General features: G+C 37.3%; 1 protein-coding gene across 2 annotated transcripts in view; it reads left to right on the forward strand.

The window, feature by feature from the left end:
• The window catches only part of LOC127412306 (myomesin-2-like), a 96,478-nt gene that overhangs the window by 51,039 nt on the left and 20,808 nt on the right, over window positions 1-24,631 (forward strand). For both annotated transcript variants that reach the window (XM_051648553.1, XM_051648554.1), the window contains exons 17-28: window positions 4,288-4,475; window positions 4,985-5,111; window positions 7,885-8,063; window positions 8,314-8,428; window positions 11,364-11,526; window positions 11,682-11,788; window positions 16,926-16,970; window positions 18,959-19,095; window positions 19,406-19,550; window positions 19,665-19,727; window positions 20,552-20,619; window positions 20,739-20,852. In XM_051648553.1, the coding sequence (XP_051504513.1) occupies window positions 4,288-4,475; window positions 4,985-5,111; window positions 7,885-8,063; window positions 8,314-8,428; window positions 11,364-11,526; window positions 11,682-11,788; window positions 16,926-16,970; window positions 18,959-19,095; window positions 19,406-19,550; window positions 19,665-19,727; window positions 20,552-20,619; window positions 20,739-20,852 (1,451 nt within the window). The remainder of the gene's footprint in view (window positions 1-4,287; window positions 4,476-4,984; window positions 5,112-7,884; window positions 8,064-8,313; window positions 8,429-11,363; window positions 11,527-11,681; window positions 11,789-16,925; window positions 16,971-18,958; window positions 19,096-19,405; window positions 19,551-19,664; window positions 19,728-20,551; window positions 20,620-20,738; window positions 20,853-24,631) is intronic.

A 24,631-nucleotide genomic window follows, 5' to 3' on the forward strand; every position in this document is an offset into this window, starting at 1 on the left:
AAGGATGAGCCTGCAGGAAGGGTACCACATGAGGGAGGAGGATGTCTTCCCTATAACGCACAGCGTTGAGATTGCCTGCAATGACAACAAGCTCAGTCCGATGATGCTGTGACACACTGCCCCAGACCATGACCACACTGCCCCAGACCATGACGGATCCTCCACCTCCAAATTGATCCCACTCCAGAGTACAGGCCTTGGTGTAACGCTCATTCCTTCGACGATAAACGTGAGTCCGAACATTACCCCTGGTGAGACAAAACCGCGACTCATGAGTGAAGAGCACTTTTTGCCAATCCTGTCTGGTGCAGCGAAGCTGGGTTTGTGCCCATAATCGATGATGTTGCTGGTGATGTCTGGTAATGACCTGCCTTACAACAGGCCTACAAGCCCTCAGTCCAGCCTGTTTCAGCCTATTGCGGACAGTCTGAGCACTGATGGAGGGATTGGGCATTCTTGGTGTAACTCAGGCAGTTGTTGTTGCCATCCTGTACCTGTCCTGCAGGTGTGATATTTGGATGTACCGATCCTGTGCAGGTGTTGTTACACATGGTCTGCCACTGCGAGGACAATCAGCTGTCCTTCCTGTCTCCCTGTAGCACTGTCTTAGGCGTCTCACAGTACGGACATTGCAATTTATTGCCCTGGCCACATCTGCAGTCCTCATGCCTCCATGCAGCATGCCTAAGGCACGTTCACGCAGATGAGCAGGGACCCTGGGCATCTTTCTTTTGGTGTTTTTCAGAGTCAGTAGAATGGTCTCTTTAGTGTCCTAAGTTTTTATAACTGTGACATTAATTTCCTACCGTCTGTAAGCGGTTAGTGTCTTAACAACAGTTCCACAGGTGCATGTTCATTAATTGTTTATGTTCATTGAACAAGCATGGAAAACATTGTTTAAATCATTTACAATAAAGATCTGTAAAGTTATTTGGATTTTTACAAAATTATCTTTAAAATACAGTGTCCTGAAAAAGGGACGTTTCTTTTTTTGCTGAGTTTATATACAGTATAACATATAATGCATGCTATTGTAATACAATTAACTTTTATATTTCAGATTTTGGTGATACTGCCAAATCCTTGTAGACAGTTGCATGCAAGAAGTAAAAATCTCTTATTCCCCTTCAAACTTCTAACCATTTTCTAAATTGGTTTAGTTATTTATACCAAATTAGTCAGAACGTTTTATCTTTTCTTATCTCTGTGGGACACTTTACAGATCTTCACAGATCTGGATGATTTGTGGAGCTGTTGCTTTGTAACTCCTTTTTGCTCACAGCAATCCTCTGTTTGGACTCAGGGCCATTCCATATTCTGAGACTTCAAAAAATGAAGCCAAACTTTTGTCTTCAGAGTGTAGGCCTGTTGTAAGTAGCCAGTAATTAAATTAGATGTGTGGATGAATGGATACAGCGTAGACTAAAGTTAATTAAAAATATAATTCACCCTGTAAACAAATAGTTGAAATTACACTGCCAGGCCAAAAAAAAAAAAAAAAAAAAGTCGCTATTTGGATTTAAATAAGCAGATACTTAAGAGCTTATGATTGGATCATTGTGGCAGTGATTAATATGTTTCAACTGGCAACAATTCTTTTAACCCTAACTGATGCAGTGTGTAGCTTCTCATTTCTTAAACAACCATGTCGGAAGACATATCCCGTGGTCGTGGAAAAGATGTTACTGTGTTTCAGAAGGGGCAAATTATTCTGGCCTGCATCAAGCAAAGAAAACAACTAAGGTGATTGCTGAAATCACTGGAGTTGGGTTAAGAACTGTCCAACGCATTATTAAAACCTGGAAGGATAGTGGTGAACCGTCAGCTTCGCGGAATGAATGTGGTCGGAAAAAAATCTTGAATGATCGTGATCGGAGATCACTAAAACGTTTAGTGAAGTCACTGCATAAAAAATCGACAGAAGAACTGATGGCTGTGTTTAATAGTGAAAGTAAGAGCATTTCCACGTGCACAATGCAACGATAACTTACAGGATTGGGACTAAACAGCTGTGTGACACAAGAAGCCACTTGCTAGTGAGGCTAATCTGAAAAATGTATTTCAATTTACTAGGGAGCATAAAGATTGTACTGTGGAGCAATGGAAAAAGGTCATGTGGTCTGATTAGTCCAGATTTACCCTGTTCCAAAGTGATGGGCGCGTCAGGGTAAGAATTGAAGTGCATGAAGCAATGCACCCATCATGCATAGTGCCCACTGTACAAGCCTCTGGAGGCAGTGTTATGATCTGGGATTGATTAAATTTGTCAGGTCTAGGCTCAGCAAAGTTATGTGTCAATAAAATGAAGTCAGTTGACTACCTGAATGTCCTGAATGACCATCAATGGATTTTTTTCTTCCCTGGCGGCACGGGCATATACCAGTACGACAATGCCAAGATTCATTGTGCTCAAATTGTGAAAGAAAGAGTGGTTCAGGGAGCATGAGGAATCATTTTTACACATGAATTTGCCACCACAGATTCCTGACCTTAACCCCCTTTAAGTTTTTGGGATGTGCTGGAGAAAACGTTACGGATCGGTTTGACTCTCTTGTCATCAATAGAAGATCTAGGCCAAAAATGAATGCAACTCTGGATGGAAATAAATGTTGTGACGTTGCATAAGGTTTTTTTGGCCAGGCAGTGTATATTTACAGTATCATTATATGATTTATGTCTGAATGTTTCAATGAAAGCCACTATGGAGTAGTATACCTATATGGTCTTAGCATTCACTGGTTAGTGGTTTAAGTTTTGCATGACTAGTACTGCTCGTATTCTTCAGAAATGTAAAAATTCTAGTTAAAAAACTTGTGCTGTCAGTCGATTAAATTTTTTCAATCGCGATTAATCGAATAATTTTTCATAGTCAATCGCGATTAATCGCAGATTTTGAAAGTGCTGACATTTTAATTACATATGCTTCTTTTCCTGTCAAAATGCACTTATTTCCTTCATAGGAAAGAAAACAAAACAATGTGTAACAATAATGCTTTATTAACATTTTCCAAACAAAGCCTTCCACAATATAAAAATAGAAATGCATAAAATAGCACTAATTCAAGTAACTTTAAACGTTTCCCAAAGTCTAAGAGGGATGTTGACTAATTGAAAGAACTAGTATCCCCATAGGTTTCATTTTCATTACAATGCGCATTACATCTCTTAAACTCTCATCCTCCACAGACTGTGGCTATCCACTTTGCTACAGCAATCATGAAGCCGTATTTATGATTAGCATCAGGGCGTCAACGCCAGCATCAAGCGTCGCTTTGAACTCTACATGAAAGCGTTTGCAAACACCATCTCATTCTGTGTTTCGTGACAATTAAGACTTGACGTGCTTTTTTGTTAATCAAACTGCACCTTACAGAGGCTGCAAAGTACTTGATTTCTGTCACAAGTCCCATCTGGGCTTGTTTTGTACAACAAATAACGTTAAGATGTCCTTTCTCCATCATTTAATGACTGACATGGCTGTTGTGTGTATGTTTGTAGTGTGTGTGTCTGTGTAATGTCTCCGGGCAGACACATCACAAAGATTCTGCTCTACTCTGACCAGTATACATGCTGAGTTATGCTTTATTAACAGTAAATGCGTTAATAGCAATTAGAAAAAAATATCGTGATAAACTTTTTAATTAATCACATGCGTTAATGCGTTAACTTTGACAGCTTTATAAAAAACAGATTCTTATTATTAAACCATCTCTTATTTTGATTTGTTGAGCCATCTTTGAATCCAACGTAAAATGCTGATACATGCACATGTGACTGTGCTTTCTTTATTTATTGACCTAGTTGCTACAGAACAATGCTTGGCGACCACAAACAGCATAGATTTAGGGTAGTGAACTATATTGCATGGCAGGAAAATGGTTTATTCAGATTTTTATTATTGTTAATATGTGTAGCTAATTTTGATATTTGTCTTTTATCATACTGATGTTACCGCCGATTTATAATAGCAATAAGCCATGAGAGTACATGTGTTATTGTGATTTTACCACATTTAAGGGATTTTTAGGCAGTGCACTTTGACAAAATAACTGTAATGCACGGTGTATTAAAATTTTAAAGTTAATTAAACATGCTTGCTTGAAAGGCATTGCCACAATTTTAGGCTTAAATCAAGAGCAAAATAAAGATGTATTCCACCACCCATCACAGCACTACCCCATGAAATGTGCATATTACACACCAGAGATATGGCTTGCACATGTTCCCCTCTGTTGTAGACACTGAGTAATGGGGAAGGCCAGCTAAAGTAATCTGTCTTGTCCACAGAATTGCCCTCAGCTCCTTATGACATCTCTCTTCTGTATTGTGATGGGGAATCCATGGTGCTCAACTGGAAGCAGCCCATCCATTCTGGAGGAGCAGAGGTCACTGATTATTACATTGACAAATGCAATGTTGCCAGGCAGGTGTGGAGAGAGGTCAACATCCCACCCATCAAGGAAAGATTGCACAAGGTATTGTTCTATTGCAGCATTCTGTGAATGTGAATATTGTATTGAAAGACCCCATGAAATGGCTTGACGAGTAAAGTGTTGATATTTTTTTCTTTTGAAACAGGAAGTTAGAGCGGGACATATCGAAGGGTCCACCCTTTTATTTTTTTCATTAGCCAATAGCCTTTATTTTATGTCACAGTCATGAACCATATACACTACTTGCTATTGCTAATTAGAAGTAGGTGGTATTAGGTGAGGGGCTTTTCACTTTAAAGAACATTTTATTGGACACGCCTGTGAGTGCAAGATCATGTCATCTATATTTTGTATGTTTTCCTGGAAGATAAATAATGTAAATTTGAAATGTGTTAATTTGTCAACTTTTAGAAGTACTCTGGAATATAGATTGCGTCATAGCTAACAGACTTGAAGTAAAAGCCACAAAACTTAAGTTTTGATTTCAAGGGGTCTTTCAGAATTGATCATGTAACATGCCGTAATTACTAAAGAGATATTTCTTTGTGAAGGTTGGGGGTCTGACTGCTGGGTCAGTGTATCAGTTTAGGGTTTATGGAGCTAGTTTGGTTGGATTGGGTAATGCCTCTACCCCTAGTGCTCCCTTCACATGTGAAGCATGGACCATGCCTGAGCCAGGTATGGAAAAGTGCACACTTTTATTTAAGTTTACTCTACCTTACATTAATTAAAGGAATAGTTCACCAAAAATGAAAATTATTTTATTGTTTACTCATCATCGTGTCATCCACACCAGTATGTTGGGATTTTTTTCTACAAAAGGAGGATTTTTTTTTAAGAGTCATCACACAGGTCTTTTCCAGACAATGACAGTTCATAGTGACCACATCTGGAAAGCTCCAAGAAGGTCCAAAAAGCACCATAAAAACACTATTAAAGCAGTCCATATGACTTTATTCCAAGTCTTCTGAAGACATATGATAGCTCTGTGTGAGGAACAGGCTTAAATGAAAATGAAAATCTTCCCTGCAGCTCTCAATCTCATTCTTCATTCCACATATATGTTATCCTTTTGAATTTGGATGCAATTATGGAAGAGATTTGAGAGGAGGGAAAGATTTTTAGTGAGTAACTTGAATTTGATTTGTTCCTCACACAAAGCTGACAAAGAATTAGGGATGTGCATGGATAGTCGATAGTTAACTGTTTGATGCACCTGTATTTGAATACTAAAATCACTATTCAGTTATAAACGTGCAATAAAGGTCTTAATCCAATCCGTGCCGGACACTACCTGAAAAACCATTGAGTTTTGGGCCAGGTTCAGGATAGTTTTTTTTTTAAGTATAAGGCAATTTAGGAGCTGTTCACAAGTGTTTTTTACATGCGTCTGCACTGTTTTTGAATTGTTTACTACATAAACGTGCTGTATGGACGATTTCGACTGTTGCACAGCATTTCACTTTTTTTCAGCATCTCGCACAGGACCACCAAATATTTTAGACACTGTGTCAAGTTTAAAAGAACTTTATCTTCAAGAAACTCATCTCTGGACACTTGCCTTCTGTTTCATCATTCATTGCACTGCATCTAGCTTTTTTAGCACAGGTGTCACAAAGATTCGACACTCTGAAGAATTTAAGGTTGCAAAGAGGACTATATGTGATTGTTACACCATTACACATGATTCCAGATTGTTTTTCACCTGTCATAGTTTCAGCTCTGATAAACGGTAAGCGAATGTTTTTTTTTTTGTTGTTTTTTTTTGTTCTGGTGTGCAGACAATAATTCCAGAAGTTCAATGCTAAACCATTTAAAAATCAAAGCGTCCCGAAGAGCCTAATAAACTGCAGCAGGATAACTCCACGCACATGGCAATATTAGCCTTTGCTGTCTGACAGAAATGTGAATCTGCTCAGACAGAGCACATATCAGGTTTAGCGCTTGAATTATGCATTTCCCGTTGGTTACAAATAATATGTTGCAGGAAGTGACATTTGACTATTTTTGTTTGACTTGAAGGTGATTTTATCATTTGAAGATGTATGTATTGTGCTATTTAGGCTCATAGCTCACTGTGCACTTTATTTCCTGCTGTTTTGAGTAGTGTTTGATATCATATTCATTGCAAAAAAACGTTTTTTATTCCTGAGTCCTCACTACCAACAAATAGTGGAATAGCTGTTTGTAAACGAATATTACAAACAGTTAACATGCACATACATAGGATTGGAATATACATGTACTGTAGTGCATGAGTCATATGGACTACTTTTGAGGTGGTTTTAAATTTGTTTGTCTTTTTTGGAGCTTGACATCTGTGGTCTTTGTTGTCCCTAAAATAGCAGCATTCAGGCTTCGAATGACTATTCCTTATATCTCTATTATGCAAATTATTTACATGCTTACATTGTGTGGTGCCCTAAGAACACTTTAGAGGAAGTAAAAGTCCTGTCAACACACTCATGCATGAGACTTACAACCCACAACTATTGACAAACATCACTTGGGTACTTTCTGTATACTTATTGCAAATCCATTTCCTCTTGAGCAAGATGCCTTGTTTATGGGCACAATGGTTATAGACAATCTCTTATGCTTTTCATATATTGGCCTCCCTCTGCTTTCTTGTCTGGTTTTGATTGTCTTATACATTAAAGGCAAAAAGTCCTTAAATGGGTGAATTTCACAAAAATGGTCAAGACGTGCAAATCATAGTACACACCAAAATGAAAAGAAAAAGAATATTTTGCTTAAAGCTGAAGTATTTAACTTTTTTGGTGTTAAAACACTTTCTCCTATCCTAGCTTAATATGCAGAGACAACTATAATTAATCCATTCGTAGGTCAGTTTTCTTGAAAACTGTAAACACTGTACCTCTGTAGCACTATGAAAATTCTCCTTTTTTTTATTTTTATCGACCCACCCAGCCCAACACAACAACATTGTCTCGACCAATGACGTGAGTTAGGGGTGGGGCTATCTGTTTGTTCGATCAAGGACAGACAGGGTGGGGGGTGTATTCTGTTTATTTTTGCAATTCCATTCTGTGGTGCACAAATGACACGAAAAAAAAAAAAAGCCTATTTTTAGGACCTATTTTGATTTTCCACCACCTTCCCATTCACTACCTACACAACCAAACATTTTTTACTACAACATTATTACCGTAAATACATTTGATTTTGATATGAAATATTGCTTGAATTGTAAAATATTTATATATCATGGTACTGTATGTTGTGTTAAACTTCGTTAAATATGCTGCTGATAATTATTATTATTATAATTTTTTTACTGTAGTTTTAAAGTAAATTATGTAAAAAAAAATATGTTGGGGTACTGTATGACCTGGATTATGCTCTTAGCATGTTTTCGGGATATTCACCCAAACAGCTCTAAAAACAGAATGGCCACAGTAGCCCTAAGCCTTGAGTTTGGTTTTGGCAGGTCCAGCCTATGACCTGACGTTCACTGAGATAAGAGATGATTCTTTGGTGGTGGAATGGAAGGCTCCAGTCTACAGCGGGGCCAGTGCCATCACAGGATACTTTGTTGAGATGTCCAAGAAAGACTCTGATACTTGGAGCAAAGTAAATGAAGCTCCAGTCAATCACTGCTATCTCAAGGTATTGATCTGTGTGTGTAAAATCCTGCATCTTATTCACTTACACCCTGCATTCCAGTTTAAACAGACACAATCAATGCTGAAATAGCGCTGGAGTTGAATATTTGAATTCATTATCGTTCTTTCCAGCCCTAACACACCTCCTTACTATGTAAATTCATGAATTTGTCCTTGATGTACAAGTGGAGATAGACTGCTTGCTGGTTCAGTTCTGAGTTGCTTTATCAACCATGTGGTGTCTGTGTTTGCAGGTCAAATGTCTAGAGACGGGTGCATCTTATGTGTTCCGTGTGCGGGCAGAGAACGGCAAGGGTGCTGGCATGGCTTCAGCACCCTCTGACCCTGTGGTTGCCAAGGCAGTGCCAGGTTAAACACACACACACACACACACACACACACCTGGCAGTTCCAGTTAAAACAAACATGCACACAGAACATAAAAACAAGCATTTAAAGGTCAAAATCAAAGGCTGTTCACAACCCATCTTTTTCAGTTTTTTTATTAATTTCATTCATTTCCAAGTTAATCAGGATATTGAATGAGATAACATAGGTAGGGCGGGACCAAGGAGGAGTGTAAAGCCTGGAGACTATCTAAAGCATAGCATCATTTGTTTGCAGATGACACTTGGTTTGACATGTTGCTAATACATGACATACTGTACATTTTTAAAAATGACGATTGCAAATCTGACATGTTTCTGAATGAAACTGGAGAGTCAATGAGAAAAAATATAGGGCTTGATTTTATCCATCAGAAATAGAGTGCAACACTGCCTGCCCACTTTTTTTTTTTTTAGCAGTTTTGATTATAAAAGTATTTTCCCATTATTATTATTATTTTGTTTCCATAGGAAAGTACTTCATAAAAAAATCATGCCAAAGAAACCAGCTCTGAGATTAATCACACTACAAACTTTGATTTTAAAGGTGCTTTAAGCTATTTTTTCATGGCAAGGTATGCAAAAATGGTCCTACTCCCTGAAAGATATTAATGAAATAATTGTCCTGAAATATCTCTCCGGTGTCTGTGACAGCTGTAGACTCTGTAAAACAGCAAATAAAAATGTGTCTGCGGGCCGCAGTCACTGACGCTTTCTACCTGTCAGTCATTTTGCGCGTTCTCATAGTGTTGTAATTGCAGCGAATTGTTATGCCATTCTGTTCATAACAGTTGTCAGTTGAGGGCGCTATTATGCTGCTGATGTTTTTAACAACAGATTCTGCTCTCAATAAAGCTCATTTGGTATCTTGGGAGTGCAGGGTTTTGGAAAGAGAGGGAGTGGCTAAATCAATGGCTCAGTCTCGTGGAAGTAGAACGGCTAAAATCGCTTACAGCACTTTTAAGCGAAGCTTAGAACAAAGCGAAGACAAAGATGCAAGACTGTGTACTTAACATACTGTAAGTGAATGAACCACCATACCATGACGCAATCAAATTATAAACGGTGGAAAAATATAAAACTATTGATTTAAATTGTTGATTATAAGTATAGAAACAATATATTTTAAGTTTATTTAGCTAAATATTCAGATATATACAAATATATAAGTAGTTTGAGAGTGTAGGGAGACCGACTCGATTGCGTCATTAACAGTGTGTCATGGGAGTGGATTGAGGCTGCAGAGTTCTTTTGGCGCACTTTGTTCGTTGTAATTCTTCGATTGGTGGATCTTTATCTGCAGAATCATGGGCAGTGTAGTTATTCAGCACAAAGTATCCTATTAAACACATTTTGTAAAAATTTAAGTTGAAATAATATGTACTGATGGCTTCAACAGAAGCATATACCATTGATTAACAATCTCCGAGCTTACAGTTGGTCTGTCTTTAAAGGTTTATATGCTACTAATCAGTTACCACATGGAGAAAATAAATTGTATTTTTACCTCTGGAACCAGACTCCTGCACTCTTTTGATTAGATTGTGAAAAGTTATTGTTACATAGCAGAAAAAAACCAGGGAGGGGTTGAGTAGTAGGTGGGCTTGGCGACTTAAGCTGAAAAGGAAAGTAATTTTTGAGACAGAGCAAGTTATTACATTTTGAAAGTTTTTATTTTATTTCATTTGGTATAATGTGCTCTGATGAGACTGCATGTAAATAGGGTCAACAATTAAACTGCGATTTCATATTTACTTCAATTATACAACCATCCTTCAGATTTGACGGCAGTTTACAAAGCTGCATATCAGTGCATTCTAAAGAAGTGATCCACATAGTTGAAGGATCTTCTTAAGAAGAGAGAGGGGCAGAGAGAGAGAGAGAGAGAGAGAGAGAGAGCTGTGCGGAGGAGAGTGGTATGCACTATTGGAGTTGTTCTGAAGAGTCTTGGTGAGCAGCTGTCTGCTCGGCTGCCGATAAGGAAGAAAGCAGAGGATGAGCTGAGATGATTCATCTGGAGAGGCCTGGAACCGTAGGGCTGATAAAACTCTGTATCAGCCAGTAGAGTGCACTGTGGTTTCATGTGTGTGTATATGTGTGAGATGTTCTCCACAGAGCACAGCTGAGGAAAAGGGAAGCCCTGAATAGGTTGATTGGTCATAAGTGGATCAACATGGAATCTGTGCCTGCAGAACTCTGTAGAAAGCTCCATGGTTTTCCACAAAATTGAAATGCCCATCATTCACAAAATAGTTCTTCTAAAAATAAAAATGATCTCATGTTGTTCCAAATCTGTATGACTTTCTTTCTTGGATCACAAAAGCACAAAACGAAATTCTCTCATAAACCTGCAAAGGAGAGCTTGGTGGAAGTGAAGTGTTTTGGGGCAAAAGGAATTAATTTTTGCTTTGTTTCTCAGCCAAAGTGATCAGATCACTTCAGAAGACATGGATTAAACCACTTGAGTCATATGGATTACTTTTATGCTGCCTTTATGTATGGACAAAAAAAACCTCATATGTCCTTCAAAATGTTTTAATTTGTGTTCCGGCGATGAAAGAAAGTCCTACAAGTTTGAGACAACATAAGGATCAGGTAAATGATGAGAGAATTATTATTTTTGGGTGAAGTATTCATTTAAAACTATGCAAAGGCCACTTCGCAAGCAGTAAATGGTAATCCTACCATTAACAAACAACAACTGCCTTTAAGGACTACTGGGTGTTCATCACATTATGCAATTAAAATTCATGAGAAAAGCTGATAAACTTTCAGATTGTTCCTATGGAAGAAAACTGACCAATAATCCCACTGTATTCCAACCATAAATCCTGCATATCTTGACATACCTATTTAATATTCTCTGCCACATGCCAGCTTATGTGTGAATGGTTCCCTGCTTCTGTGTTATTTTGAAGGTGCACAGGAAATCAAGTGTGGCGTCAATGAGGAATCAGGCGACATTTATCTCTCTTTCGAGAGCTGCCAAATCACAGAGAAATCACAGTTTATGTGGAAGAAGTCCTACCAAGAAATAACTGACTTTTCCAAGGGAATTGCCGTGAAGACTTCAGGCAGCCAGTAAGCAAACCACTTTCAGTGCACACAGTGTCCCGAATAGATCCGGTCCCCAAAAATATTGGCTCAAAGTGTTTTTAGGGCAGTGCATGTTTAATTCCATTTGATTTGCTTTTGTTTTCCCTTTGAACATACTATTTGCTCATTTGTTTCTTTAGCTCAACTTTGCTTTTTAAAAACCCTGACAAAGAAGATGTGGGTACATTCTCTGTGTCTGTTACTCATACTGATGGTGTCTCTGCCAGCTACAAGATCTCAGCAGAAGGTGAGGCCTGTTAATATATTATGACCATCGACTTCATTATTAATGCAATTCCTCAAAGTTATATGGAGTACAAAATGCTATTAAACACCCCAAATATTCAAAGCACACTAAGTGCATCATCTTTTGGAGTTCAACATAAAATCACATACTTTAAAGATGCTTCATATAGTATTATTAGGGGCCAAGCACCGAATGTGCGTAGGCCCTATTGTATCCATTAGTATTATAATTATTATTCTGGTTGGGAGTCTATGGCAGCCCTATGAACCGTACATAAGTAAATGATTAAATTTGGCACACTGGTGAGGTGGAAATGAATAACCCCATACCAAATTTGGAGTCTCTAGGTCATACTCTATAACACCACCACCAGTTCAAAAATTCACTTTTTTTGCGTGTATCTTTTGAACTGTTTGTCCTAGAGACACCATTCTTTTATTTGTCTGATTACTCTCCTCCTGATTATTCAAATGGACCCCTTCCATTAAAACTCTGCCCATTACAGTGGCTGCCATCTTGCATTATGACATTAACAGTTTAAACTATTCACGTTCTTTAAACTTTGTCCAAACGATGGCTCAAAATAATCTCCAGACCGAGCCGCACAGAACTGAACAGAAATTTTAATTTGTGCTACCGTTCAGAAATTATGTCAATGTGAAGTTAATGGATTTGAGGCTGTATCTCGGCAATGCTTTGTCCTATCAAAACAACGTTTGGTATTCTTCATCAGGACCATGATCCGAGATAACATGCAAAGTTTGGTGAAAGCACCACCTATGGGTCAAGAAATTTCAAAATTGGCTATTTTTGCCTGTAACTTTTGAACCATTTGTCATAAATTATGAGTTTGGTGTCTTTGAATTCCTGGAGTCATGAGGATTTTTCCAACATCAGCCATACAACCTCTCCGCCATTTTGAATGTTATGAAAAAGTAATGTATATTTAAAACGCTTTGTCCGATTTGAATGAAAATTGGAAGGGGTCTTCAACATCATGTCCTGAGGGTACCTAACAGTTTGGAGACGGCGCCAAATAGTGGTCAAAATACTTAGTCAATTTAAATAAAACTTTAAATGTATCATTGCTTCATTATTCTAAGTCTTCTGAAATTGGCGGAGATACATTTCTAAATGTATTTATTATATATATATATATATTATTTAAAACCTGCTGCTCTCAGTTTGGAATGTATCTTTGGTACTTTTGAGCTGTGTCAACTGAATGGTCCAGTGATTAATGTATTGGAACACAAATTAAAAAGTTGCGAGTTTAAGTCCAGGAAAGAGCAGTTTTAAAATGTGTACTTCTGTTCTGATCTCTGAGTCTTCATATTGTGCTTACTACAATGCAGACTGTACTTTACTGTGTAATTCCTACTTCAATAATAATAATAAAAAAAAGTATTCTTTACATTTTTCCGACATCAGCCATATAACCTCTCAGCCATTTTGAATTTTCTGAAAAAGTAACCTCCTATGATATTAAAAAGTGGCACCTTCCTTTGGTATTTGTGGTAATTTTTGACCAGAAGGTTTAGATGTGTAACCCTTTTTTTTTTTTTTTTTTTTTTTTTTTTATGATGATGATAATGATACAATTTTTTCTTCCCTGAAGTAAGAACAATAAAATTATGCATTTCTTTTGGGATTTAATGCTATTTTGATCTTATTTACATATACATTTCTAAATTTTACCATTAATTTGCATATACAAATAAGCACATTTTTGGAAAAAAATTCAGAATAATTCTTCTATAATTTGAACAAATTCCATTTTTACAGTCGTTTTAGGGTTAGTTATCATGGTGATGAAGCTGGCTATAACTTTACACAGGTTTTATTGAGTGATTTTATCACACTAAAATCATGTTTACACACATGTCCTTTATGTCTTGTGGTTATACTTTTGAAAAAGTGAGTATTTTAATGTAAACAAATTGGCCCCATTCACTTCCATTAGAGGTGCCTCACTGGAACCTCGATTTTTGCTTTTTTTAAAGGAGGAACAAGTCAAAATAAATGTTTGTGGTAATCAACATTATGCCACAAATGCTTTCGATTGAGCTTAACTTGTATTAAACCCAGAACATTCCTTTTAGAAAAAAAAAAAAAAAACTAAGCTATAACTATTTTCTCAGAAATAGTTGTATACTCTCAACCAAGAATGTCTCTTTGACATCAGTCAGACTTGTTGATTGTGTGGCGCAGTGGTTAGAGCTCTGTGATTCAGTTCAAAGGACTGGGTGAACCCTGGTTTGATACCTGCTTCAGCTGGTATTAACATTGTGACTTAGGAAATGGCTTTAGGGCTTTGCCCCGATCAATCCTGCTTGTAGCTATACTTATTATTGTTATCATTATTCAAGAAGATATGTTTCTTATAACTGGAGAAGTATTGCATTTTATTTGGTAGATGTAAATGGTGGTTTTATAGCACTGTTTACTTTTATTTCATAGAGCATTTAAAAAAAATTAATGCAAAGGCAATGTCAGTACAGAACAATATAACATATTAAATTGTTGATATGAAGCAGTGTTGGGGAAAATACTTTGAAACTGTAGCTACAAGCTACAGTACTCATAATTTAAAGTAGTTAAACTACATTCAAGCTACCTTTTTAAAATAGTAGCTAAGCACACTATAAACTGCTTACAAAAAGTAGTTAAATACATTGAATCTATTTAAAGGGACAACACTTCTTTGAATATACAGTGGCAAGAAAAAGTATGTGAACCATTTGAAATTAGCTGGTTTTCTACATTAATGCAATAATATGTGATCTCTTCTTCATCAAAGTTAAAAAGTATGGACAAACACAATGTGCTTAAGCTAACAACACACAAATAGTTATGATCTTTCATGTCTTTACTGAACATATCTGAACATACTGAACATTAAACATTCACAGTGCTGTGGAAAAAGTAAGTGAACCCTTGGATTTAATAAGTGGTCGCTCCTCCTTTGGCAGCAATAACCTCAACCAAGTGTTTCCGGTAGCTGCGAATTAGACCTGCACACTACTCAGAAGGCATTTTGGACCATTTATTTTTTGACCAACTCCTTCAGCTCAGCCATATTCTTAGGATGTCTGGTGTGAATGGCTCTCTTGAGGTCATTCCACAGCATCTCTATTGGGTTAAGGCCTGGGCTCTGACTGGCCCACTCTAAAAGTTGGATTTTCTTTTTTTTTTTTTAAGCCATTCTGTAGTGGATTTACTTCTATGTTTAGAGTCATTCTCTTGCTGCATCACTCAACTTCTACTGAGCTTCAGCTGGCACACAGTCACCCTGACATTATTCTGTAGGATATCTTGATAAACTTGGAAATACATTTTTCCCTCAATGATAGTAAGCAGTCCAGGCCCCGAAGCAGCAAAGAAGCCCCAAATTATGATGCTCCCCCCACCATACTTCACCGTTGAGATGATATTTTCATGTTGGTGTGTGGTGCCCTTTGTACGCCATACATGCTGCGTGTTCTTCCCAAACAATTTAACCTTAGATTCATCAGTCCACAAAACATTTTCCCAGTAGAGTTGTAGCATGTCAAGGTGGTCTATGGCAAACTTCAGGAGTGCAGCAATGTTTTTGTTGGAAAGCAGCGGTGTCCTTTGTGTTGTCCTGCCATGGTTTAATGTTTTCCGTATAGTAGACTTGTGAACAGAGATGTTAACCAGTTCCAATGATTCATTTGTCTTTAGCTGTCACTCTAGGGATATTTTTTACATCATTGAGCATTCTACGGTGTGCCCTTTGAGTCATCTTGGCTGGACGGCCACTTCTAGTGAAAGTAGCCACAGTACTAAATCATCTCAATTTATAGACAATTTGTCTAACTGTGGAGAGGTGAATATCTAAGCTCTTCGAGATAACTTTGTAACCCTTTCCAGCATTATGCAAAGCAATAATTCTTGATCGTTGGTCTTCTGAAATCTCTTTTTTGCGATGGTCTACATCAGTAGATGCTTCTTGTGGATAGCAAACTCAAAGTGTTTGAGTGCTTTTTATAAATCAGAGTAGCTCTTACCCCCACCTCAAATCTTGTTTCATTAATTGGATGCCAGGTTTGCCAACTCCTGACTCTAATGAACTTTTGTTGATGTCATTAGCCTAGGGTTCACATACTTTTTCCAACCTACACCGTGAATGTTTAAATGATGTATTCTATATGTACAAGAACAATACAATAATTTGTGTGTTATTAGTTGAAACAGATTGTGTTTGTTCATTATTGTAACTTAGATAAAGATCAGACCAGATTTTAAGACAAATTTATATGTAAATGCAGGTAATTCCAAAGGGTTCACATACTTTTTCTTGCCACTGTATAACTATTAGATGATATAATTATGTATATTATTAAAATAAGAGCAGTATTTATCTGGCAGAAAAAACAACAAAAACAGTGAAGATTTGAATTAGGGTGACAGCTTTACTCTAAAACAGATATATTTACACTAAATACAGCTAATCAATCTAGAAAACACTGTTGTTTACATAGTGATGAACAGCAGTATTTTACTAAATATGTCTATACAGAAGATAAAGTAAAATGAAGATGTAAAGTAGGGACTTCTGAAGAGGTAGGCTACTTGAATGAATCGGTTATTTTTTTTTTTTTTTACTAATTCGTTTTAATTAATTGTCTGGACAAACCAATTCACTAGAATTAATCGGAGTTCCAAGCACAACATACAAAAGAAGGGGGACATTTAAGGACTGCACGTTTGATTATTACCTCAGTTTGCACTGTTGTAGAGATTCATGTGCAATACAGTGCAACATATAAAACTGTGATGTACCATTTTGTCACTCTATACAGCTACTCGCTGACTGGAAAATCTACACATATCATGAAAACAACAAAGCTACTGTCACGCTACTGAAAAAAAAAAAAAAATAGCATAGTTGGTAATTTCACTACATTTAGTTACTCCCCAACACTGATGTAAAGAACCTTAGGATGTCATTATTAACAGTGGTGTTATATTGATATAAATAGAGTGCCTTTAGGTAGTTAGTTTTTAATGCTTTGGAAAGATTTGTTTTGAAAGTCTCTGCTATAATGTCTTTGCAAATATTAATGATGTTTTTTTTTTTTTTTTTTTTTTTTTCTGCTGTCCTGCATTTCAGAGTTGGAGAAAATGTTGGCCCTCAGCTATGACATACGCAACCCAAGTAAGTGTTCCTGAATATAGGAGTGTATCTTGTTACTTTTACCTGTGGCAATTTAAAGTTTCACCCAGCAGGTTTCTAAAATGGAGTGTTCAAACTCTAAAAATCTGATTGGATGAAAAGAGCTATGTTTGATATACACCTGTCAGCGCACATCCATTGAATTCTATATTCCAGCGGTTCCGACGGTCCCTGGAAAACCTAGAAAATATCAGGGAAATATCAATGGAATAAAATCTTAAAATGTCATGAACATTTATATAGTTGATAGTGGCCAAACGTCGCCCCACCTCTTCTGAGGGCCGTCCTTTAGCCAGGCTCACAACTGGAGTGGCCAGGGGAGAGGCTCATTTGGCTGCGGATGATGAGGCGCACGTGATGTGCACAGAGTCTCATCACCGCTGCAATTGAAACATAGAGAACACCTCTCCTCAGGAGACCAGCCTCCTCCCCATAGTGCATGCACGCTGGTGCCTCACAGGTCCAAGAATGGTTAGGGTTTCTGACAGAGGTAGATGCGCCGCCAGACCCGCTCCCCAGAACTTAGATGAGTTGCCTGTGGAGAAAAGCACGTGTTGTGGCCAACGGGGCAGGAAGCCAGGCTGCCTTTCCCCTCATGCATCGTGGCCCAGGGAAGATAAGCCGCCGGAGTAGCTGCCACTCCACACACCCCAGATCTGTAGGGGAGTGAGTGCGCAGCTGGGCACCTTCCCTAAAGCCAGGACCAACCACTTTGGCACTTGCTGATCTACACAGAGCCCCTTTGCACTGCGAGGATGCCAGATCCCTCTTTTGTTTTGGACACTTTCCCAATGGACATGTTATTTTCCCCCTTTTGGACTTTTTTCTGTTATTAATTATTTAGAAAATAAATGGCTCTTTGAGGCCTGATGCCACACCCTACTGTGTCTGTCTCTTGCTCACCCAGCCACATTAATATACCTTGTTATGTTTTGGATTTTATGCTATTAAATCGGCTGGAAATATTTGTAAGTGTAATCTCTATAAAATACTAAAAATTTCTAAAAATCTTTATCCTGTAATCACAACTAACTGAAAAAGTCATGTAAATTAATTGGTCAAATGGTGTTAAAAACATGTATATTAATTTGCCAAGTTGCTTTGTTGCTTGGAAACTGTAAACTCCCTATATTTAGGCTACTGAACTATAATATTGATGAAAAATTGTTTTTGAGGGATCAAATCACTGAAGATGCTGGAACCCTATTGTATTTGTACTGATTTTCTACTTATGGTTTTGGCTGCCCATACACATTTAGTGCAGAGAAAGAATAATATTAATAAGTCCTAGAAACACCAAATTAGGTGCACACACATACCCCCATCCTATCCTAGGTGGCGCTATAATACACATTTTTATGGTTTCACAAATATCTTCCCAAACTTATGGTCCTCCTAGACCGTTTGACCGATTTGCTCAAAATTTTGCATGTGCCATCTAGAGATCCTCATGACAAAAAGTTATCATGAATTATGTTGATTCGTCAAATCGTTCATAAGATATAGCTTGATAAGTACATTTGGGCAATGGCTTAAAAACTAACTGGCTTCAAAATGATTTGATGAATGAAAATTATTTTGATTACTTATTATGAGGGTCACTAAATGATACATGCAAAATTTAGGAGTTCGAAAAAGTAGATTTTTTGGATTTTTTTTTCCTCCACTTTTCCAGACTGCTTGGATCCCGATAATTGCCACTTGTGACTATATAATCAGTAAGCCATTCTAGGCTGTGTGTTACAGTGAAGGGAGTTTTAGTTTCACACTGTGCCTGAAAAATGCCCTTTAACCATGGTAAAATCACTGTAAAGCACAACCTTTAGTTTGCATTGCAGTCTCCAGTGTGTTCCCTGAATCTCAGTATGCTATACTGTAGGCTTCTAAGATTTTGATATAGGGTATGAACTGTGACAACACACAAGGCGATATGTCAGCTCATCATGTGTCACCTCTCTCTCTTGTTGCAGTTATTCCTCTGAAGACCGAACTGGCCTATAAGATTCTCGAGCGAGGCCGTATGCGCTTCTGGCTGCAAGCTGAAGGCATCTCCTCTGCTGTGACGTACAAATTCTTTGCCAATAACAAGGAGCTTGTCAACTGTGAGGTAAACAACTGTTAAATGAAATGGCACAGACAGCCACAGCTTTCACTATTTAAAAAACACAAATCAGGGAACGCTACATTGAAGTTTTACATCAACGGTTTATATTAAAGTTCACCCAAAAAATGGAAATTATGTCATCATTTTTGGGTGAACTTTTCCAAACACCGGCATGCTAGAAAACATAACTAATACAAATAAACTGATTCATCTCCTTTGCGATACCACCATCTGCTGTGTCTCTGTTCCATTTGTGTAAGTCTCCTCAGAAAAGCCCAGGAGAGATATGTTTACCTCTCTGGCTTTTTCGCAGCAAACTAAAATGAGTCACGATGCAGCTACTGGCATTATTGAGATGGTAATGGACCATTTCACAGAGGACAGCGAGGGCACTTTCACCGTGCAGATTCAAGATGGCAGAGGCAAGGCCCAGTCCTCTCTGGTGTTGATCGGAGACGGTGAGTGCCAGCGTCGCTCCAGGGCTTTTACAGCTCTCATCTGGGATATTGTGCTTTTCTCTTGAACTCTACTCACTGACCTCTCATGGTTCCTGCTTTGTTTTCCTGTTTCAGCCTTCAAGGCAGCACTGGCCGAGGCGGAATACCAAAGGAGGGAGTACATTCGCGTGAAAGAGGGTACTGCTCTCTACATGATGTTGATGTAGCTGTTGAAATAAACTCGAATTAGACCCTGTGGTTTGGTAATGCATTCTTGGTATTACTTTTTTCTCAACTGGTTTTGCTTCAGTACCCAGATCTTACATTGGGCATCAAGTGATGACCCAACATTAGCATGCAAAATTGTTTATTGTACAAATGACAAACAAATAAATCACATTTTAACACTGAAATACATGAACAATTTTGCATATTATTGGGCCTATGCAAATAATGGTAGTATTAATGACAGACATAATAGGAAAATTACAGAGCCCCTTAGAGGACAGAGAGGGAATTTATTTTCTGTAATAGTTTTGCATTCCCTCGCAAAATGTTTTGCAATACCTTTATCCATCCCTAAATTAATAATTGTTTTAATACATAGTTTAAGTATGCTATTTGTAGTCAAACCATAACCACAGCATTTACCATGGTTTTACTAAAGTAACCATATAGCCATGATTTTTGTGATAATATCATAGTAATAATACAGGAAAACCAAAACAATAAGAAAAATCATAATCTGTGAAAAAACATGGTAAGTTTTACTATAGTAACACCATGGTTATTTTGTGGTACATGCACCATGGTTTTTAAAACCACGGTTCTTACCACAAAAAAATGGTCACTGCAGATTTACTAAAGTGAAACCATGGTTAGTTTTTTTTTTGTTTTTGGCAGAAACCATGAGTAACACAAATTAACCTTGGAGTTACTATAGTAAAGCTGTAGTTTCTCAAATTTTCCAAATTGAGTATTTCCACTTCAGTGCACACTCATGTTCATACCTCGTTCCACAGGGCCTCATTTCATGGAGTTTCTGTCCGTCAGTGTTGCGGATAATGCCTCTGTCACTCTTGTCTGCAAGGCAAGTGAAATTTGCATTGTTTAAGCCAATAATTTCTTTTTTCTATCATATTGAATGTCTCAGACTGACTGATGATGTACTGATGTGTTTTCTTGCTTCCTCTTTCCGATCCTCTTCAGGTGGCTAATTTGAAGAAGGAGTCTGTGTTCCAGTGGTACAAGAACGATGTGGAGGTGATCCCTGATGTGCCTGCTGACTTGAGCTCAGGAGTCTGCAAGTTCCCCATCACTCAGGTGAGCACTTGTCTTAAAGGGATAAGCTATATTCGGGCGGGACTAGTTTTCCCAGAGGAAATCAAATATGTTTCCTTCGGGAATCTTTTAAGTAATCGAAAAATTCTCGTTCACCTCCATGCACTCATATTTCTTGTTCACTGATGTCTATCCCTATTGGAACTCAGCACTTTGGTGGCTTTTTGTGCCTTTAAAGACAGACTTATCATTGGTTTGACCCACTAAACGAATATGCCCCTTCACTGACAGAACCAGTCGAATCAGTCATTTGAGTCTGAACGAGATGAGATGTCTCGTTCATGAACAAACTGAATGTGCTTGTATACTGTTTAGTGAACTAAATGAATGAATCACTCAGTCATCTTGTTTATGAACGAGTATCTGCTGAGTGACTGAATGAGTGGAGGCAAGTCGTTCGTTCAGTTCAACATGTGAGTCAGTCGTGTTCAACAAGGAGAGAAAGGGGTGAAATTCACTTAGTCAAGTTTATAGGTATGCAATTTATGAATGTGAAAAATGACTGAAGATCATACAGTTACAATTACATGAATAACAAATGGAAATGTTGTGCTTTGGTGCACAGTCAGTGTACATATTTAGGCTTTTCTTGGACTTGATAAAAGTGGACACCAGCATTTGACAAATTATATGAAAAATAAGACCTGTTTTCTTGTCATTTGTGACGAAAACAGTTATGGTAAGTGTCTTCATACATTTGTAGACATGCAAATTCCATTTGTTTTACTTTGTCCTGCTTTTAAAGTCTGACTATAGCATGAGCCAATAACATTCGAGTGCGGGCTGTGAAGGATGAAATCATTGGTTTGACCCACTGAACGAATACCCCCTTTACTGAACTAATAGTTTGTCATTTGATTCTGAATGAAAAAGATATCTTGTTTGTGAACAAACCGAATGTACTGATACACTCGTTAATGAATGAGAATCTCCTGATTGGCTGAACGAGAGGATGTGGCAAGTCGTTTGTTCAGTTCGGCAATCTCGTTTAACAACAAAAGGGGCCAAAGTAATTATTAATAAAATAATTCATCCATTACAATGACATATGGACTTTATTGAAAATCATAATTATTTTTTAGGCTACTATTGTTGTCTTTTTTGTATAGCTTTATAAAAAAGTTGTGCTCAGCAGTTCACAATATGATAGATATTCTTTGTAAGGAAACGCTTATGATGCTTAAACACTCTGCAGTGTTGAAGACTCTTGTAGAAAAATTGTAGACACACAAATTTTAAGTAAGGGATAATGTACTGTCAGGGGTATATTTTGCGATAAAAACTGGCTGACAGTATATTTTCCCGCTTATTACATGGCTACTAAACAAACAAATAAATCAATAAATACATGGTCATAAAATATTGATTTGCGTTGAAATTATTTAATTTGAGAAGAAATAAATCGCTGAACAGCTGAAATCAACCTCCGGTTTGCGTCTGAGTTCTGTTGAAAATGACCATCTGTATTCACATTATTCAGGCTATTACAAGACTACTTACCAAATAAACAAATAAATGGACATTGAAACATTGATTTGAGTTGAAATTATTTTATTGCTTACTGGTAGAGATCGCATAGTGATCCGAGAAGCAGGAGAGAAGGATCACAGAATCTGGATGAGTGGTCTGATACGTGAAGGTGCGGTTGTTACAGATCAATATCAGACCACTAGGTGGCACCATTTACCAATCAGAATCGAGTATTCCAGACAGCCATGTAATAATAAAGGATAATTAGACTTGTTCTGGTCGTGAATGACTCTGTGTGTGAATTATTCGTTCAAAATGTAAAAGACGGTTATTTGGTGCTATCTACTGGCGCAAAGGCATTATTTGCAGAAATGGCCAACATACGAATCAATGAACAAATCTGAATGAATCTTTTTGGTAAATGGGTTGAAAAGACTTGAGTCACTTGTTTGAATCAAAATCGGTGTAGTGGGCTAAAGCACAGAACTGGTAAGCAGAAGGTTGCTGGCTTGATCCCCACAGCCACCACCATTGTGTCCTTGGGCAAGGCACTTAAATCCAGGTTGCTCCAGGGGGGGTCTGTCTTTCTAATAATTGCACTGTAAGTAGCAACATCGGTAAAAATTATAAAGCAGATTACCTACTGTGGTAATTGCTGTCTTTTATTTTTTACAGCGCTTCTCCTCCTTTATTTTGACCTTTGTTGAAAACTGTAACTAAAGCGAAATTTCTTGTTGCACTGCTAGATGCAAATTCATCATGGGTTTAGACCTTTTTGCCAATGTTAGGGCAAAACAACAGTTGGAGTTTGAAGTACGGTACTGCATGCATTTTCAGAACACCAGCATCCCAGTCTATTTAAAAATTAAGTTGAATAAAAAAGAGACTCTGATCACAGACTGCTCAGAATGAGCACTCTAGCAGCGGTAGTTATGATCCTCACCATACTTAATTCCTTTTTTATATACATAATGTCATAATATCATATATATAAGTCTTGTTTGTTTCGTGATGAACAAATACCAAAAACTAGAGGTAGACTGATGTATCGGTTTTACAGATTAATCTGTGCCGATAGTTGCTTTTTGGAAGTATTGGTCCAAATCTATGCCGTTTTTTTTTTTGTTTTTTTTTAAATATTCATGTCTTCACTTCATTGCATATTTTGTTATTAAATTAGATAATCAAGGGTTCTAAATTGGAGCAAGGGCATTTAAAGAAACAAGCGACTTTACAGAAACATGTCACGTCAGTGTCTCCAACTTCATATATTGTGAATAATAATAATTAAAAAAAATAAATAAATAAAAACTTTCAATCTTTCAAAATAAGAGTCCCTGAACTAAGTACGTGTATTCCAGGCATGTTTATTGCTAAACGTGCCGTGTTATGCACCAAATCTTTATTTTTTTCTAGTTATTATTGGGATTTTGGTTGAACAATAAACTTAATCTGGGATTCTGTTCATTTGGTAACTTGTAGCCTCCTTAGGAAAGACTAAGAAATGTTTTATTAACATTCTATAAATCGATTTTAAAAGCTATCGGCCGATTAATCGGTTATCAGCCTTGTCCACCACCTTTATCTTTTTTCGTGGAACACAAAAGGTACATTTTTGAATAATATCCTGAATACTCCTCTCCTTATATTGCAAGTGAATGGTCCAACAAGCTCAAAAATGGCTAAAAAGAACCATGCAAGTTTACTAAAAGTACTCGTTTTGTGCTGTCCTACCAATAATAACTCGGAGTTCAAGCATACACCTAATTTTTGTGACATTGCTTCAACTTTCCTTTTGAAACCGGAAGAATGAAATGGCTCATTAAAAAAAAAAAAAAAAAAAAAAACAACTTTTACAATAAACTTCATGTGTGCTCTCATTGTTTTCAGTGATGTGCATCCTGTATCCTGTTCACATCTCAAATAAATTTGTTTTTGGGTTTCATGACCCTTTAAGTCATTATTTACTGAAAATCTTCAAAAAATGGTACCATTAACATCTTTGATGTTTGGTCACAGGACAGAAATCAGTGGTATTTGGTGTCAAATGACCTCCACACATACAATGTTTTAGTCCTTTAAGAGCTTCGGTGAAGGGCAGGATTTTTTAACATTACTTTCATTACTTTGTAACTTACAACTTACTTTTTTGTTTGTTCCTCACATTAAGCTGTTGTTTGGCATTTTGAGGGTTGACAGTTCGAATTCACATTTTAGAATGCCAGCACATAAAAAAAAAAAAAAAATAATAATCTGTAACAAAAACTCATAGAGGTTCAGAATAACATTTG

Source organism: Myxocyprinus asiaticus, chromosome 21, assembly GCF_019703515.2.
Source record: "Myxocyprinus asiaticus isolate MX2 ecotype Aquarium Trade chromosome 21, UBuf_Myxa_2, whole genome shotgun sequence".
In the NCBI taxonomy this organism is placed as follows: Eukaryota; Metazoa; Chordata; class Actinopteri; order Cypriniformes; family Catostomidae; genus Myxocyprinus; species Myxocyprinus asiaticus.